General features: G+C 41.8%; 1 protein-coding gene across 9 annotated transcripts in view; it reads right to left on the minus strand.

Moving 5' to 3' along the window:
* Positions 1-19879, minus strand: part of HK1 (hexokinase 1) — a 156831-nt gene that overhangs the window by 14191 nt on the left and 122761 nt on the right. For all 9 annotated transcript variants that reach the window (XM_077125061.1, XM_077125064.1, XM_077125057.1 and 6 more), the window contains 5 exons: positions 19492-19611; positions 17750-17845; positions 15290-15389; positions 12709-12892; positions 10677-10832 (listed from right to left, as the gene is read on the minus strand). In XM_077125061.1, coding sequence (XP_076981176.1) covers positions 10677-10832; positions 12709-12892; positions 15290-15389; positions 17750-17845; positions 19492-19611 — 656 coding nt within the window. The remainder of the gene's footprint in view (positions 1-10676; positions 10833-12708; positions 12893-15289; positions 15390-17749; positions 17846-19491; positions 19612-19879) is intronic.

The raw sequence follows: 19879 nt of genomic DNA on the forward strand, positions 1-19879 counted from the left end.
TAAATGTCTAGACATCAGCAAAAAATAACAAATCACACCAGGAAAACTGAAGATATGGCCCAGTCAAAGGAACAAACCAATAGTTCAAATGAGATACAGGAGCTGAAACAATTAATTCAGAATATATGAACAGACATGGAAAACCTCATCAAAAACCAAATCAATGAATTGAGGGAGGATATGAAGAATGCAAGGAATGAACAAAAAGAAGAAACGGAAAGTCTGAAAAAACAAATCACAGAACTTATGGGAATGAAAGATACAGTAGAAGAGATGAAAAATACAATGGAAACCTAGGTGACTCCTAGGTTTCCAATGTAGATTTCAAGAGACAGAGGTTAGGATTAGTGAACTGGAGGATGGAACATCTGAAATCCGACAAGAAACAGAAACTACAGGGGAAAAAATAGAAAAATATGAGCAGAGACTCAGGGAATTGAATGATAATATGAAGCGCACAAATATACATGTTGTAGGTGTCCCGGAAGGAGAAGAGAAGGGAAAAGGAGGAGAAAAACTAATGGAAGAAATTATCACTGAAAATTTCCCAACTCTTATGAAAGACCTAAAATTACAGATCCAAGAAGTGCAGCGCACCCCAAAGAGAACAGATCCAAATAGACGTTCTCCAAAACACTTACTGGTCAGAATGTCAGAGGTCAAAGAGAAAGAGAGGATCTTGAAAGTAGCAAGAGAAAAGCAATCCATCACATACAAGGGAAACCCAATAAGACTAGGTGTAGATTTCTCAGCAGAAACCATGGAGGCGAGAAGACAGTGGGATGATATTTTTAAATTACTAAAAGAGAAAAACTGCCAACCAAGAATTCTATACCCAGCAAAATTGTCCTTCAAAAATGAGGGAGAAATTAAAACATTTTCAGACAAAAAATCACTGAGAGAATTTGTGACCAAGAGACTAGCTCTGCAAGAAATACTAAAGGGAGACTTCCTGGAAGATGGCGGCTTAGTAAGACGCGCGGATCTTAGTTTCTTCTCCAGGACAGCTACTAGGGGAGTAGAAACGATACAGAAAGCGCCCAAAGCCACAACAGAGATAAAAAAGACAGCGTACCCCATCCTGGAACGACTGGCTGGCTGAGAGAAGCAGCTCGGGTGAGATCACCGAGGCGCGCGGTGGCGCTCCCTTCCCCCAGAGATAAAAAAGACAGCGTACCCCATCCTGGAACGGCTGGCTGGCTGAGAGAAGCAGCTCGGGTGAGATCGCCGAGGCGTGCGGGCCTCACCGGGCAGGGTGGCAAGCGGCCGGAGTTACTCCCTTCCCCCTTCCCGGGCTAGCTGGGAGAATTGGAGAGGCGGTCCCCTGAAACCAAGGCGGCTGGCGCCCACACCACGCGCGGCCCCCCAGACCAACTGAGAGAATTGGATCGGAAATCCCCAGGCCGCGGAGAACAGTGACGGGTGGGGGAGGCCCCTTCCAAACCCGTGACTCCCGGGGAACGTGCACTCTCTCGGGCGGGTTGCTGCCGCTGGCGCCCTCCCGCCACGCTTGTCGCCCAGGGCCGACTAGGAAATTCGGACGGGCTCTTTCCCGGGCGGCGGCGACCAGCAACCCTCCCTGCGTTCGGACCCCGGGCCGGCTCAAGCCGCTTCGGCTAGCGAACCCCCCGGACGGCGAGAGTTTTCCAAACTTTAAGATCCCACAGCACCTTTTACTGGTGGGACCCGCATACAAACGTGTGCCACGAGCGCCACCTACTGGGCAGGATAAGAAAAACAGAACCCAGAGATTTCACAGAAAAATCTTCCAAACTTTTGGATCCAATACCCAGGGAAATCTGTCTAAATGCGCAGACGCCAACAGAAGATAACGGATCACACTCAAATAATTGAAAATATGGCCCAGTCAAAGGAACAAACCAATAGTTCAAATGAGATACAGGAGCTGAGACAACTAATGCTAAATATACGAACAGAAATGGAAAACCTCTTCAAAAACGAAATCGATAAACTGAGGGAGGACATGAAGAAGACATGGGCTGAACATAAAGAAGAAATAGAAAAACTGAAAAAACAAATCACAGAACTTATGGAAGTGAAGGACAAAGTAGAAAAGATAGAAAAAACAATGGATACCTACAATGATAGATTCAAAGAGACAGAAGATAGAATTAATGATTTGGAGGATGGAACATCTGAATTCCAAAAACAAACAGAAACTATCGGGAAAAGAATGGAAAAATTTGAACAGGGTATCAGGGAACTCAAGGACAATATGAACCGCACAAATATACGCGTTGTGGGTGTCCCAGAAGGAGAAGAGAAGGGAAAAGGAGGAGAAAAACTAATGGAAGAAATTATCACTGAAAATTTCCCAACTCTTATGAAAGACCTAAAATTACAGATCCAAGAAGTGCAGCGCACCCCAAAGAGATTAGACCCAAATAGGCATTCTCCAAGACACTTACTAGTTAGAATGTCAGAGGTCAAAGAGAAAGAGAGGATCTTGAAAGCAGCAAGAGAAAAACAATCCATCACATACAAGGGAAACCCAATAAGACTATGTGTAGATTTCTCAGCAGAAACCATGGAGGCTAGAAGACAGTGGGATGATATATTTAAATTACTAAAAGAGAAAAACTGTCAACCAAGACTCCTATATCCAGAAAAATTGTCCTTCAAAAATGAGGGAGAAATTAAAACATTCTCAGACAAAAAGTCACTGAGAGAATTTGTGACCAAGAGACCAGCTCTGCAAGAAATACTAAAGGGAGCACTAGAGTCAGATACAAAAAGACAGAAGAGAGAGATATGGAAAAGAGTGTAGAAAGAAGGAAAATCAGATATGATATATATAATACAAAAGGCAAAATGGCAGAGGAAAATATTATCCAAACAGTAATAACACTAAATGTCAATGGACTGAATACCCCAATCAAAAGACATAGATTGGCAGAATGGATTAAAAAACAGGATCCTTCTATATGCTGTCTACAGGAAACACATCTTAGACCCAAAGATAAACACAGGTTGAAAGTGAAAGGTTGGGAAAAGATATTTCATGCAACTAACAACCAGAAAAGAGCAGGAGTGGCTATACTAATATCCAACAAGTTAGACTTCAAATGTAAAACAGTTAAAAGAGACAAAGAAGGACACTATATACTAATAAAAGGAACAATTAAACAAGAAGACATAACAATCATAAATATTTATGCACCGAACCAGAATGCCCCAAAATACGTGAGGAATACACTGCAAACACTGAAAAGGGAAATAGACACAAATACCATAATAGTTGGAGACTTCAATTCCCCACTCTCATCAATGGACAGAACATCTAGACAGAGGATCAATAAAGAAATAGAGAATCTGAATATTACTATAAACGAGCTAGACTTAACAGACATTTATAGGACATTACATCCCACAACAGCAGGATACACCTTTTTCTCAAGTGCTCATGGATCATTCTCAAAGATAGACCATATGCTGGGTCACAAAGCAAGTCTTAACAAATTTAAAAAGATTGAAATCATACACAACACTTTCTCGGATCATAAAGGAATGAAGTTGGAAATCAATAATAGGCGGAATGCCAGAAAATTCACAAATACCTGGAGGCTCAACAACACACTCTTAAACAACGAGTGGGTCAAAGAAGAAATTGCAAGAGAAATTAGTAAATACCTCGAGGCAAATGAAAATGAAAACACAACATATCAAAACTTATGGGATGCAGCAAAGGCAGTGCTAAGAGGGAAATTTATTGCCCTAAATGCCTATATCAGAAAAGAAGAAAAGGCAAAAATGCAGGAATTAACTGTCCACTTGGAAGAACTGGAGAAAGAACAGCAAACTAATCCCAAAGCAAGCAAAAGGAAAGAAATAACAAAGATCAGAGCAGAAATAAATGAAATTGAAAATATGAAAACAGTAGAGAAAATCAATAAGACCAGAAGTTGGTTCTATGAGAAAATCAATAAGATTGATGGGCCCCTATCAAGATTGACAAAAAGAAGAAGAGAGAGGATGCAAATAAATAAGATCAGAAATGGAAGAGGAGACATAACTACTGACCTCACAGAAATAAAGGAGGTAATAACAGGATACTATGAACAACTTTATGCTAATAAATACAACAATTTAGATGAAATGGACGGGTTCCTGGAAAGACATGAACAACCAACTTTGACTCAAGAAGACATAGATGACCTCAACAAACCAATCACAAGTAAAGAAATTGAATTAGTCATTCAAAAGCTTCCTAAAAAGAAAAGTCCAGGACCAGATGGCTTCACATGTGAATTCTACCAAACGTTCCAGAAAGAATTAGTACCAACTCTCCTCAAACTCTTCAAAAAAATCGAAGTGGAGGGAAATCTGCCTAATTCATTATATGAAGCCAACATCACCCTCATACCAAAACCAGGCAAAGATATTACAAAAAAAGAAAACTACAGACCAATCTCTCTAATGAATACAGATGCAAAAATCCTCAATAAAATTCTAGCAAATCGTATCCAACAACACATTAAAAGAATTATACATCATGACCAAGTAGGATTCATCCCAGGTATGCAAGGATGGTCCAACATAAGAAAATCAATTAATGTAATACACCATATCAACAAATCAAAGCAGAAAAATCACATGATCATCTCAATTGATGCAGAGAAGGCATTCGACAAGATTCAACATCCTTTCCTGTTGAAAACACTTCAAAAGATAGGAATAAAGGGAACTTCCTTAAAATGATAGAGGGAATATATGAAAAACCCACAGCTAATATCATCCTCAATGGGGAAAAATTGAAAACTTTCCCCCTAAGATCAGGAACAAGACAAGGATGTCCACTATCACCACTATTATTCAACATTGTGTTGGAGGTTCTAGCCAGAGCAATTAGACAAGAAAAAGAAATACAAGGCATCAAAATTGGAAAGGAAGAAGTAAAACTATCACTGTTTGCAGACGATATGATACTATACGTCGAAAACCCGGAAAAATCCACAACAAAACTACTAGAGCTAATAAATGAGTACGGCAAAGTAGCAGGTTACAAGATCAACACTCAAAAATCTGTAGCATTTCTATACACTAGTAATGAACAAGCTGAGCGGGAAATCAAGAAACAAATCCCATTTACAACTGAAACTAAAAGAATAAAATACCTAGGAATAAATTTAACTAAAGAGACAAAAAACCTATATAAAGAAAACTACAAAAAAATGCTAAAAGAAATCACAGAAGACCTAAATAGATGGAAGGGCATACCGTGTTCATGGATTGGAAGACTAAATATAGTTAAGATGTCAATCCTACCTAAATTGATTTACAGATTCAATGCAATACCAATCAAAATCCCAACAACTTATTTTTCAGAAATAGAAAAACCAATAAGCAAATTTATCTGGAAGGGCAGGGTGCCCCGAATTGCTAAAAACATCTTGAGGAAAAAAAACGAAGCTGGAGGTCTCGCGCTGCCTGACTTTAAGGCATATTATGAAGCCACAGTGGTCAAAACAGCATGGTATTGGCATAAAGATAGATATATCGACCAATGGAATCGAATAGAGTGCTCAGATATAGACCCTCTCATCTATGGACATTTGATCTTTGATAAGGCAGTCAAGCCAACTCACCTGGGACAGAGCAGTCTCTTCAATAAATGGTGCCTAGAGAACTGGATATCCATATGCAAATGAATGAAAGAAGACCCATCTCTCACACCCTATACAAAAGTTAACTCAAAATGGATCAAAGATCTAAACATTAGGTCTAAGACCATAAAACAGTTAGAGGAAAATGTTGGGAGATATCTTATGGATCTTACAACTGGAGGCGGTTTTATGGACCTTAAACCTAAAGCAAGAGCACTGAAGAAGGAAATAAATAAATGGGAACTCCTCAAAATTAAACACTTTTGTGCATCAAAGAACTTCATCAGGAAAGTAGAAAGACAGCCTTCACAATGGGAGACAATATTTGGAAATGATATATCAGATAAAGGTCTAGTATCCAGAATTTATAAAGAGATTGTTCATCTCAACAACAAAAAGACAGCCAACCCAATTACAAAATGGGAAAAAGACTTGAACAGACACCTATCAGAAGAGGAAATACAAATGGCCAAAAGGCACATGAAGAGATGCTCAATGTCCCTGGTCATTAGAGAAATGCAAATCAAAACCACAATGAGATATCATCTCCCACCCACCAGAGTGGCCATTATCAACAAAACAGAAAATGACAAGTGCTGGAGAGGATGCGGAGAAAGAGGCACACTTATCCACTGTTGGTGGGAATGTCAAATGCTGCAACCACTGTGGAAGGCAGTTTGGCGGTTCCTCAAAAAGCTGAATATAGAATTGCCATACGACCCAGCAATACCATTGCTGGGAATCTACTCAAAGGAATTAAGGGCAAAGACACAAACGGACATTTGCACACCAATGTTTATAGCAGCGTTATTTACAATTGCAAAGAGATGGAAACAGCCGAAATCTCCATCAACAGAAGAGTGGCTAAACAAACTGTGGTATATACATACGATGGAATACTATGCAGCTTTAAGACAGGATAAACTTATGAAGCATGTAATAACATGGATGGACCTAGAGAACAGTATGCTGAGTGAGTCTAGCCAAAAACTAAAGGACAAATACTGTATGGTCCCACTGATGTGAACAGACATTCGAGAATAAATTTGGAATATGTCCTTGATAACAGAGTCCAGCAGGAGGTAGAAACAGGGTAAGATAATGGCCAATTGGAGTTGAAGGGATACAGACGGTGTAACAGGACTAGATACAAAAACTCAAAAATGGACAGCACAATAATACCTAATTGTAAAGTAATCATGTTAAAACACTGAATGAAGCTGCATCTGAGCTATAGGTTTTTGTTTTGTTTTGTTTTGTTTTGATTTTACTATTATTACTTTTATTTTTTTCTCTATATTAACATTCTATATCTTTTTCGGTTATGCTGCTAGTTCTTCTAAACCAATGCATATGTACTAAGAAATGATGATCATGCATCTATGTGATGATGTTAAGAATTAATGATTGCATATGTAGAATGGTATGATCTCTAAATGTTGGGTTAATTTCTTTTTTTCCGTTAATTAAAAAAAAAAAAAAAAGAGAAGGGATAATTGGAGCTGAAGGGATACAGACTGTACAACGGGACTGGATATAAAAACTCAGAAATGGACAGCACAATACTACCCAATTGTAATGCAATTATGTTAAAACACTGAATGAAGCTGCATGTGAGGTATAGGTTTTTTGTTTTTGTTTTTGTTTTTTTTTCTTTCTATTATTGTTTTAATTCTTATTCTGTTGTCTTTTTACTTCTTTTTCTAAATCGATGCAAATGTACTAAGAAATGATGAATATGCAACTATGTGATGTTATTAAGAATTACTGATTGTACATGTAGATTGGAATGAATTCTAATTGTTTTGTTAATTCTTTTTTTAATTAATAAAAAAAATAAATAAATAAATAAATAAATAAAAAATATATATATATAAAAAAAAGAAATACTAAAGGGAGCACTAGAGACAGATATGAAAACACAAAAGAAAGAGGTGTGGAGAAGAGTGTAGAAAGAAGGAAAATTAGATATGACATATAAAATACAAAAGGCAAAATGGTAGAAAAAGTACTATCCGTACAGTAGTAACACTAAATGTTAATGGATTGAACTCCCCAATCAAACGACATAGACTGGCAGAATGGATTTTTTAAAATCCTATTTGGTTTGATATCAGCTTGACTTACATAGCGTACACCTACACTTTTCCTATACGTTTCTACCACCATCCCCATAATTGGTACTTGTCATCAATTATATCTTTGTACCTTTTTTGTCCAAAATGTAATGTATTTATCATTACTTTTTATGCATTAGAAAGTAAGAAGTGGAGTTACATACCAAAAAATACAATACAATAGTACCAGCATTTGCAATTACCAGAATGGTTACCTTTATCAGAGGTCTTTATTTCTTCATCCTGCTTTGAAGCAGTCTAGTGTCCTTTTCTTTCTGTCTGAAAAACTACTTTTAGCAGTGCTTGTAGGCAGGTCTAGTGGTGATGAACTCCCTCTGTTTGTTTTAGTTTTTTGTTGTTTTTTTTTTAATCTGGGAACATCTTAATCTCTCCATTTCTGAAAGAAAGTCTTGCTGGATATAAAAATTCTGGGTTGGCAGTTGTTTTCTTTCAGCACTTTAAGTATTTCAACCCACTGCCTTCTTTCTTAGATTACTTCTGATGAGAAATCAGCACTCAATATAATTGGGACTTCCTTGTATATAACATGTTTTTCTCTTTCAGCTTTCAGAACTCTCTCTGTCTTTTGCATTTGACAGTTTGATCACTATGTACAGGGTGTATTTTTCTCAAGTTTATCCTATATGGTATCCTCTGGACTTTCTGAATGTGCATATTCATGTCTTTTGCTAAGTTTGGGAAGTTTCTGTCATTATTTCTTTGACTATTCCTTCTGCCCCTTTCTCTCTTTCTTCTCCTTTTGGAACTCCCATAATATGTGTATTGGTTCACTGGATTGTGTCCCTAAGGTCTCTTAGGCTATTTTTTTTTTAAATAATTCTTTTATCTTCTGCTCTTCAGCTGCAGTTGTCTTGTCTTTTATCTTCTGCTGTTCAATTTCAGTTGTCTTGTCTTTGAATTTGCTGATTCTTTCTTCTGCCAGCACCAACCTCCTGTTGAAAACTCTTGAAATTTTTCATTTCCTTGTGTTTCCCTTCATCTCCTTAAGCATACTGAAGGTGATTTTTTTTTTTTTTTTAATATCTTTGGCCAGCATGTCCAAAGTCTGGTTTTCTTTGTCGGTGTTCTCCAAATTTTCTTCCTCTTCCTTTGGCAGGACTATCATTTCCTGTTTGACTTGTTAGTTTGAGATGTTTGTTTCTTGGGTTTGTAACCCACTGGTGATACAACAAAGATTTTCTTGAATGTCAGCCTTTCTATTAGGGAAGTCTGCGCAAAGCTACTTGCTTAGGAGGTCCCCTGTTTACAGGAGTTTGAATGCCCCCTCTACTCCATAGGAGACAGATCTCTTCCCTTTGCCCATTGTTCCATTGCTGGCTTTAAAGTAGGTAAGCCTTTGCCCAGGCACTGTGACTCAACTGTTTCTTAGACTACTTTCATTATCTCATGCTGCTTTTGCCTACAGGGCAAATTCTGGGAGGCAGGGTTTGCCAGAGAGGAGTTTCCTAAGTTAGTCTTCCCCAGCCATAACAAGGCCAGGGACCTACAAAGGGAGTGCAGACTGGCTCCAAACTCTCCTAGAGTGGGGCTGAGAGAGCGTCCAGGAAGGGTGCCAGGAGTTTCTTCCACAGCTCCCCAAAGCTGCACTTTCTTGACCTGCCCAGCAAATGCAGCCCTTCAACTGTCCTCCACAGCTCTGAGGACAAGTGCTATTTCCTTTGCCGCCTTTATTCAGGGCAGTTTGGAACAACAGCCGCCCTTAGAGCCAGGCCACCAGTAACCCGAAGTCATTATTCAAAAGCCATAATCAGCAATGGATCTTAGGGAAGTGAAATTGTATGTCCCTTTCTGGTACGAGCAAGCTACACCTGGAACCAGACTCCACTGCTGCCTACCACAAAAGGAAGGAATGGGCACCAATAACTAATGTGTGGAAAGAGAAATTTACTGGTATTTACTATAATTTACAAGCTTCTCTCTCCTGCTCTTCGCTAGATGTTGTACATTGCCCTATTGGACTCTGGAGTTTCAAAATAGTTGTGCTATGCAGGGAATGATTCCTGGAGCTTCCTACTCTGCCATCTTCCCACAGTCCTCCTCCTTTATGTTTTTTTTTTGTTTGTTTACTATTATGCTTTAAAAGACCTTCCCCACCCCAAGATGAAAAAATAGATGGGTCCTATTTTTCACATTTAGCTCTCTAAACCATTTGGAACGATGAGAAACAAGGCAATAACTTATTTTCCAACCACAAAGCAGCCCACGGCGTGTTTGGTGAGCTGCACGCCCCCTTTGCCAGTGAGCTGTGGGAGGTGACCACTCAATGTGCTCAGTTCTTCCAGGCTTACTGCTCCTGGGCCTGTCTGGTAGCAGCTCACCACCTTCTTCACAGTGGGTGATGAATTTTACATGCAGGTTGCCGATATAGGAATGGAGAAATGCAATGCATAGCCTCCAGCAGTGCTGCTGTTTTTGTTATTATAATCATTATAAAAGTAAGGTGGAATAGGGACAGCTGCTTTTGCTTTCTCAGAGCATTTTTCCATCCTCGGCAAGACAGAAGCAGCTTGTTATGGGGCGCAACACTTGGTGGCCAAACTGAGCTGCCATCCCAGGCTGCCTTTCCTGATGAAACGGGGAGGGCACAGAAACTAGACTAGTGAGTTCTGGCTTTATTAGAGTCAATACCTCTTTAATACAAATATTTTATAATGCACCTTTACTTTCCTGAAACAGAATCCATTTAACATGCATATATAGTTTCAAATGAATCATTATTGTGCCCTGACCTAAAGAACAAATACAAATGAAGCAATTTATAATAGAATTATGTGATTTCAATATGCAAATGCTCAGGGCCTGACTATTCCAGAGGACAAAAACACCCTCACCAAATGGCCAACCCATCCCTTAGGGTCTTTGCAACCCCATCAGAACCACCGCCCAAGCCAACCTGTAGCCCTTCACCACTCACCTCTCAATCTGAGAGAGATACTTGGTCTCAAAGATGCCCCGGGTCTTCAGGGTCTCAGAGATCTGCCCTCGGAAGAGGAAGCCCTTCTTGGTGAAGTCAATCAGGATGTTGCGGACAATCTCACCCAGGTACATCCCACTGATCATCTTCTCATACCTGAGGGAGAGGGATGGGAGTTGGAGCATCTGAGCAAGGGACCATCTTGTAGGAGTGCCAGGTCTCTTACTGCCCCTCCAGGACATCACCAGTGGCCATGTGCCCGGACCTGTGCTCCCCAGGCAGAAGCACAGAAGAGCAAGACTGAGAACTGGGCAATCCTCCATCCATCCCAAATAAGAAACAAAACCAAGCCCAGCATTCACGCCTGGCCTCCTCACCTAATGTCCCGCTCTTTGCATGGCTAAACACCATTCCAGCGCTCAGCCTTTCCTCCTCCCGTGGACTAGCTGCCCTGCACCCACCCTTCCCTTTCTTCCAACACATGACTCCCTGCCTCCCTTGTCCACTGCAGCAAAAGTTCTGAGAGGGCTGGAAACACGCATCTTGCTGAGCATGGAATCTCCAGGGCCTACAACAGCACTCAGCAATAAATATGCATGCAAAAAAATATCTGCAGAATAAGCAAATCATTGGGCTTAAAGGGACAAGAAGACAAAGAGGAGGAAATTTCTGGATTTTTCGAAGGTTGTGCAAAAACCCAGGTTAGGCACAGAGAGTGGTGTGGAGAAGCCAAGTGGACTGAAGGATTCCTGCGGCCACAGCACACCTGAGGTTGACCTGTTCTTGGGACATTTCATTCCCTCAAGCATTTCTAGAAATGACAAGAGATTTAAATATTTCCACGGACGCACTTTAACACAGTGACCCTAAGCTGGAAAGAGTCCACTGGTGATGCTCCAGGAGATTTCAGGTGATCAACATATTGATCTTTTTGTTGAAAGAAACAGCACTAAATCACAGCAAGGGTGTGTGTTGTTAATTCCCACCCTGTCCTTCTGATTCTATCAAGGAGTCAGCCTCAGCTTGGTGCTAATCTGTCCTTTAATCCTTCCTAACACTTGCTAATGTCCCTTGTTAACAGAGGGGTCTTACTTTAGAGCTTTTGGTGGGGAAAGTATTTGGCTATCATTTAATAACACTGTCACTATATTCATTTTTATGGTTGTCATCTATTTATGGCAATGTTGGTTTTCTTTTTTTTTTTCCTTTCTCAGTAAATTTAAGTAAAGAATATAGCTGATTTAAAGAAAACCATTAAACAAATAACAGCACAGGTGTTATGTGGAAAAAGCAGAAATCTTGAGGGTGGCTGGAGATTGATGTTTGGGGGGGTCCTACCCCAGCCCTTCTCTCTGCTCCTGGGGACACAGCTTGCACCAGTGCATCCTGACTCTCACAGAGAATGGTGTGATTCCAGAAACCAAAGGAAGTCTGGGAGCCTTGAGACAGAAGCCATTGGCACACTGGGAAGAGCTGATACTGTCATCTCAGAGACGGTCCCTGAGATGCAAAGCTCCAAATACCCATTTGGTGGTGGAGGCAGGTGCACTGTGGGAAGGATGAATTGAGGAAGAGCCTCTGCTGCACCTCAGACATCCTCCCCAAACCCCTAAATTCCCCTTTAACAACTGCTGGCCAAGTGTGTTCTACTTCCATGAAAACAAAACAAAATAAAAACCTACTGACCCAACTGGGTTCCATTATTTTGATGGGGAAGACATGTAAAGCAGGGAAAGACCAGAATCTTCAAGGATGGAAAAAGCCAATGAGGGAAGTAGGTAGCCCATGTCACCCTGCTGTCTGGGCATCTGTCTGGCACCATGCCAGGGACCATCCTCATTGGCTCCCTGCCATCCTTGGGCCAACAATCCAAGGTCAAGAGTGAAGCAGGTGCCCCAAAGGGCCAGTCTCCTGGCCTCTGTCCAGAGCCCTCTTCTATAACTGTCTTCCATTGAGAGAGGAAAAATGCAGCCAGATGCCCTCCCTCCTGACCACCCTGCCCCATTATGTCCTCTCCCCTAGGCAGAATCACCTTTGTTTCCCAGAGTTTAGAGAATATTCATCCACCAGTACATCATAGTGTGTCCTGATATCGTCCAGACACCCGTTGTCCCCGAAGGCGCCCCACTCCATGTTGATACACATTCGCCCCTCGTTACCCTCCAGCACCTCAACATTCCTCATTTCTTCCATGTAGCAGGCATTGCTGCCAGTTCCTGAAACACAGAGGAGGGGAAATGGATGTCATGCCCCTAGGCTCGGGAGTTGTGCAATAGGGCCAGGGGTCTGTGATTCCACAGACGCAGGGGAACACTTTTAAAATGAACCAATCTTTTCCAGTGTTTTCTAGGAAAACCTCCAATAAAAAAGGAAAGTCAGAATGAAACCATCCAGAGAGCATCTGATGAACTTATTACTAAGGCATTAATACTGAGAGCCTAGGGTATTAACCTGTCCCAGGCTCTATTTCTTTTAATAAGAGATGATTTTACAATAAAGGAATGTATCTTCAATGGTGGAGGTTTAGACAATAGTCAGATTAGAAGGGTATTATATTGTGTTGTCTATCTCGCCATCGATATCAGCTTGTCTTTTATTATTAAAGATATGCCTGTTCAATAAACTCTCCTACATGTTTACTGACAGGTATGTCTTCCTAAGCCAATGGTTCTTCACCGTTTTGGTCTCACAGACCTCTTTGAAAATCTGATCATTCTATGGAGAAAAATGAACATTTCTGTGGGCTCATATATACACTGCACACACACAAGGCAAACAGTTTGTGGGTTTCAGGAACCTCTGATGTCTATTCCCAAACCCTCTAGGGCAGGGCCACTCACAGTACCAGGCCTGGACAATGAACTGTTTGCTATTTCAGCCCATGAGGAGATAAATATAGAAATTGAGAGTAATGTTCTGAAACTTTTACGGCAGTTTTAATTGCCATGACATCCAAGCTTACGATCCCTGGAATTGTCTTATTGAATGGATAGTAAATTAAAAGCCAACGAGACAACTAAGCAATGACTCCTGAGCACAGGTATTTTAATATGAACATGAATCAACCTATGGGGCTTGTTAAGATGCAGAATCTGAGTCAGGAGGCCTGAGACTCTGCATTTCTAACAAGCGCCAGGTGATGCCCGATGCTACTGTTCATGGACCACACACTTTCAGTAGCAAAGGCCCTAGAGCACCATCGACACATGGTCTTCTTAAGATCATCAGGGGGACACCATAATTCACCCCTACCCCACATCCCACTGTTAGAGCAAAAGGGCTCTTTTAGGTCATTTTCATCTGCTTTGAAGAAATTCAAGTAGTTACTTCTGACAGAGGAACTGCATTTTTCTGGGGGGTTTTTTGTTTGATTTTTTTTCTCTCTCTCCCAGTTCCCTTCTACTCAAGAATATAAAATGGAAAGAAGAGGAGCCCCAGAGGTGATGGTAGATGGGGAGTAAAGAAAGCCAAAACCAAACTTCTTGCCCATGAGAGTTCCAAGCAAAGAGATTAACTGGTAGAAGGGAAATGTGGCTTTAAATATAGCTGCAGCAGGTGGAGAACTTCCGCCCTAACCTGGTTCCAGGAACATCTACCTAGGCTGCCCAGAACTGAGTGGGCCTGACCTCCCAGGCAGAAAGGTGAGGCCTTGAAAGGAAGAGGAGAATGTGCTGTGTCACTCTAGCTTTGCATTTCATACTCAAACCCATTCATGGAAGAAAGGAGTGGCTGGGTGGAGAAAGAGTTTTTCAAAAGACAAGATGAAACAAAACAGCCCAAAAGCCAAGGCCTACATAACATTTTACCTAGAGCTGCTCCCCAGTCATTCTGAACTTCAACAGAAACCAAAAGTGGTTTGACAAATGAAAAGTCTTCCTGACATCAGGAAGGCAGCCTGATGGGACCTTATTCCAATCTCCAAGACATACAGCAAATGTTCTGACCCACAGCATGGACACCCACCCATCCAGGTAGGGTGTGCACCCTGACACTGGAGACAGGACCAATTGGGTAAATGGTGTTCTCAGAGCCCAAAACAATGTGTTTCAGGGATGCCATGCACTCCAGAACCCTGATATGTCTGAAATATAAGAGAACAACCTGCATAGCCCATAGGTTATCCCTCTGGGACCCACTTCAGTGACTGAGACCACTCACCAGTAGTGGTTGCTAAAAGCAAAATGGTACCCAAGACCATTCCCTTTGGCCTTTTGCAGCTCTAAGCATGGTCAGGAAAGGAGACTGGCTCTGTTTCTTTTCTAATTTCAGGCTCCCAACCCAAAACACCTGTCCAGAGACTAAAAACTCCCAACAGCAGCTCCAGGTGGCACCATCCCAACCTTCCAAGCCATGCGATCCATTTGGGGCTTAATCTTAGAGAGAGCTCACCATCAGTGTGAAGTGTATGGGAGAGCTGTGGAAGGGAAGGCCTCTGGAGGGCACATTGCAGCCTTAGTCCAGGACTTAACTCTGAACAGAGGTGGTGATAGGATAATAGTGACACCATACACTGCCCAACCCAGAGGACTGAACTGCTGTGTCAAGGCTCCACAAAGCAGGAAAACTTTCCACATTTACTGTTTTGTCAGGGGGTGACCTTCTGGCATACTCACCAACGATAAGTCCGACCTCACAGGTGGGCTCCTCATAAGCACAGGTCATCATGGTGCCCACCGTGTCGTTGACCACAGCTACCACATCCAAGTCAAATTCCTTTGGGAAGAAAGGGACACAGCTTTAGAGGGCCACAGCTCTGCCCAGCTTGAATCCTAACAGTTCACTCAGCTACACTGCAATCAGAAAGCCACTGGTGCATCATCTGAAATGGTTTTCTTACCAGCTGATAAAAAGGTAATTAAATACAACTTCACTGACTAAAAAGCTATTGCTAAGGATGTGTATAAAAGTTTAGATTAAATAGAAGGAAGTAGTCTACCCATTTTACAGATAGTACCAAGTATCAGAATGGAAACGAGGACGGAATTATTGAATGGAGAAAGGACAAGGACAATGGCCATACCCCAAAGTGTCACAGTCCTTTCAGAGAGCAAAATGGAAATATCAAATCCATTTCTCAGAATCTGCCCTTTAGAAATAGTCACGCCGGGACACAAAGGTACATCACAAGCACATTTAACCGCATGATTTGCAATGGCCTGAGAAAGGAAACAATGCAAGCATGATCCATGGGGGTTATGTAAACCATGGCTCAAATACACACTGGATTTTGTGCAGTCAGGAACAGGAATGTTGGTCTATACGTATGATGAGGAAAGATGCCTGTAGTATAATGAATGAAAAACACAACTTGTACCATTGTGTATATAGCATGGTTCTCATTTAAAAAAATATGTGTGTATATGTGTATATGCACGGAAAACAAGCTAGTAAGAATACAAATTAACATTAAAAGCCATGAAACAGGCAAAGCTTGAAGTGGGTAAAAACAGATCACAGGTGTCTTTTAATGAAATACTAGAATTTACCTAGCAAACCCTTCCAGATGCTAGTCTAATGAGCTATATGCCTTTTATTGTTTGGAGGCTATTTTGCAACATTTTAAGAAAGTTATAAAAAACTGACAGTAATATAAATGATTCTTGTCCATAGAGATGCAAATAAATAAAATCTGCCAGCTGGTAGTGCAAATAATCCCTCCATCAGAACATTCATTTTAAACACATTGATTTCAGTATTTTTGATGGCTTAAATATTTGTCTGCTCCTTGGACTATCCCTTGAACTGACTTTTTTTTGAACTTCTAACTGATTCCCACCTTAATCAATGAGTTAAATAAAATCTTCAGCCTTTATAATTTTTTATTTTATCAATGTCTTATAGCCAAAGACCACCAGAATCACACCAATGATTGAACAAAGTTAATTTTATTAACTTGGTGCAACTCAGCAGGACACACACACTGCAGGGCACTGTGGGTTCTTCAGTTAGGAAAGTCTTAGAAAGAACTTATTGCAGGGACAACTAAATCAACAGGCCGAGCCCTCGATCTTGGGGTTTGCCCCTATGAAACTTATTCCTGCAAAGGATACGCTAAGCCTACTTAAAATTAGGCCTAAGAATCACCCCCAGAGAACCTCTTTTGTTGCTCAGATGTGGCTTCTCTCTCTAAGCCAACTCAGCAGGTGAACTCACTGCCCTCCCCACTATGTGGGACGTGACTCCCAAGGGTATAACTCTCCCTGGAAATATGGGACAGAAATCCCAGGAAGAACCGGACTCAGCATCAAGGGGGAAGAGAGAAATGAGACAAAAGAAAGTTTCAGTGGCTGAGAAATTTCAAAGAGAGTCAAGAGGTTATCCTGGAGGTTATTCTGATGCATTATGTAGACAGCCCCCTTTTAATTTATGGTGTATTGGAGTGGCTAGAGGGAAGTGCCTGAAACAGTAGAGCTGTGTTCCAGTAGCCTTGATTCTTGAAGATGATTATACAATGATATAGCTTTCACAATGTGACTGTGTGATTGTGGAAAAAAAAAACTTATCACAGGTTTTGGACACTGTTGGTGCTCTGGGAGAAGAAATGGGGCTTTGTTCTGGATTGCTATCAGAAAGCAGAGGCAATTTCACGATTCAGTATCTCATTGAATCTCATCTGGAAGCCATAAGGAATGAAATGAGGCTAAAAAGGTCACTGGTGAAGTCGCAGCAGTCATTGTATTCACCAGGACAGAGGGTGTTTTGTACAGCATTCTAGGTTCTGACAGGATTACAGAGTGGTCTTACTTGTGTCTTAATTCAGGGTGATCCCAGAGTGGCCGTGTCCAATGTTAACACTCTAAAACTGTTATGTTTGACAGGACGACACCAAGCCCAGCTGACACCAGTGGCTTTGATCTTTTCCAATTTATATAAGAATCATAATTTTACCTTTTCTCAAATATCACTCTTTAGCAACACACCAAACTGTTAACTCTAGTTTTATTGCTGACTGGAAAATAAAGATAGGGGAACTTTCTGAATTCTTTACAACAATAAAGATTTTTTTTAAATGTATGTTTTTAATAGTTACCTCTCTCCTTTTTATTGCATCCCTTAATAAGGTGGATAGTTACCTCTCTCCTTTTTATTGCATCCCTTAATAAGGTGGCAACATCATGCCCCACACAGTCAGTTGCTTTGAAACCCTTCGTCCAGGTGATTAAGATTCCCTGAAATACAAAAAGCAGTAGAGGTGTGTAATTAACCCTTCCAAGCAGAATACAAAATTTCACCCCCTCCATTCTGAGTTAACATCTGCGAAAAATTGATAGTGAGGCCCGATGTTCAAACATATGGAGCACAAACCAATACACTTTAAAAGCCCCCGTCCTCCATGGACCCACCCTGCCCTCATCGTCCACACAGCAGTACAGTTTAGAACATCCACTTGGGAGATGGGGAAATCGAGATATATAAGGTCAGTGGGTGTGTCCAAGTTCACAGAAAGAGGCAGAGCTGGACAAAGCCCCAGGTTTCCTGCTTCTTGGCCTAGTGCCATCCTCGGCATAACCACCCAGTTCCCCAGAGGTGGGCTCGCTGATGACATAAGTGAAGGAATGCAAACTTTAGTAACTTTGTGGACCCTTTAGATTTGAGTGGGCTGAAGTTATGACTTTTTTTTTTTTGTATGCTACATGGTGGGGGTCACATTTCATCCTTTTTCCATGTGAGTATCCCATTACTCCCGCACCATTTTTTTTTTTTTTTTTTTGGTGGGGGTAAGTGCACAGCTGGGACTCAAACTTGGGTTTCCTGCATGACAGGTGAGAATTCTACCACTGAAGTATGTTTGCACACTGAAGTTATGATTTGTTAGGAAAAGAAAGTGCCATGGACATGCACCCATTAGGAATACAAGGTGATGGTACAAGTGAACCACTCTGGAGAGTCACCCAGACCCTTACAAACTGCCCAAAACAAGTTCCTTTGGATCCGATTCCAGAGGGCTAGAGGAGAAAAAAGTCCCAAGTCAGCAACGGGACTGGATGTTATAACTGGCTGAGGGAGCAAGTGGCCCCTATCTGGCTCTTCAGTGGTGACAGTCAAATGCCTTAAACCCGGACCTACAGCCCTGTGTGATCTAGTGCTACCTCCAGGCCTCCTCCCTGGGCGCGCCCTCACCTGTGACACACAGGGCTACCTGCAGTTCTTCCAACAAGACAGATTCTGTCTTGCCTCCGTGACTCTGCACACTCAGCTCCCTCTGCCTGCCTGGACTATATGCCTATGGGATACAGCTGGAGCTGCTGGTGGAAAGGCTGGGGTGTCCCCACTAGCCAGGGGGCTCCCTGAGGACAGGAACTGTATCTGTCAGTTGTACCCAGTACTTAGTCCTTAGCAGGTACATAAACCCTGTCCCAGGACAACTCTTTACCCCATGTGTTCAACAAACATTTACTTAGTAGCTCCTCTGGTAGGCACTGTGCTAAGGTACGTGGGGAGAAAAGGTCCTTGCTCAAGGAGCATACAATGTAGCAGAAACAAAAGACATATTGTTGAGAACTAAGTGTATGAAAAGTGCTGCAAACAAGGCAACACTCAAAAGAATGAGGAACACAGAAGAGGGTGAAATTCTTTTTGCTGGGGGATCCAGGAGGCTTCCCAGAAGAGGTCTAAGCTTTAACTGATAAGAGGGGAGAAGAGCCTTGAGGCCTATGGCGAGTATGAATAAAGCCTGGGTCTACCACTGTGACGTCTGAGCTAGTCCCAGAGATCTAGAGATGAAACCAATCCTGGAGAACACCTTGAAAGTCAGCCCACCCTGGCCACAGGGCACCAGTGGTCCCTGATGTCTGACCCTGGAAGAAACACTCACCGCATCCAAACTCGTCTGCTTGCAGGGAAATGAAAATGTGAAGCCCAGAGGCATTCTGGGGCCTTTGATCCCCATGTAGTCCAGGAAGTCAGAAATGCAGGAGACGATGTGGTCAAACAGCTTTTGGAGAAAAGAAGGGATTACCCATGCTTACTCTGGTTTCATGCTTTCAGTGCACATGCACTAGGACACACACATAAACACTGGACACATGCAGAGCAAGCCCCCTTCTCCAGGGTCTTTGCAGCCACCAGCATGTATTAAAACAGCCATGGCTGAAAGGGACCCCAATGCCTTCAGGCCACAAGGGCCTAACCACATGGCTGCAGACATTGTGTGGGGAGTTTGGGGGCACGTGAGCCACGTACATGCTCCACTGGGGCAAAAG

This window comes from Tamandua tetradactyla, chromosome 13 (assembly GCF_023851605.1).
Source record: "Tamandua tetradactyla isolate mTamTet1 chromosome 13, mTamTet1.pri, whole genome shotgun sequence".
In the NCBI taxonomy this organism is placed as follows: domain Eukaryota; kingdom Metazoa; phylum Chordata; class Mammalia; order Pilosa; family Myrmecophagidae; genus Tamandua; species Tamandua tetradactyla.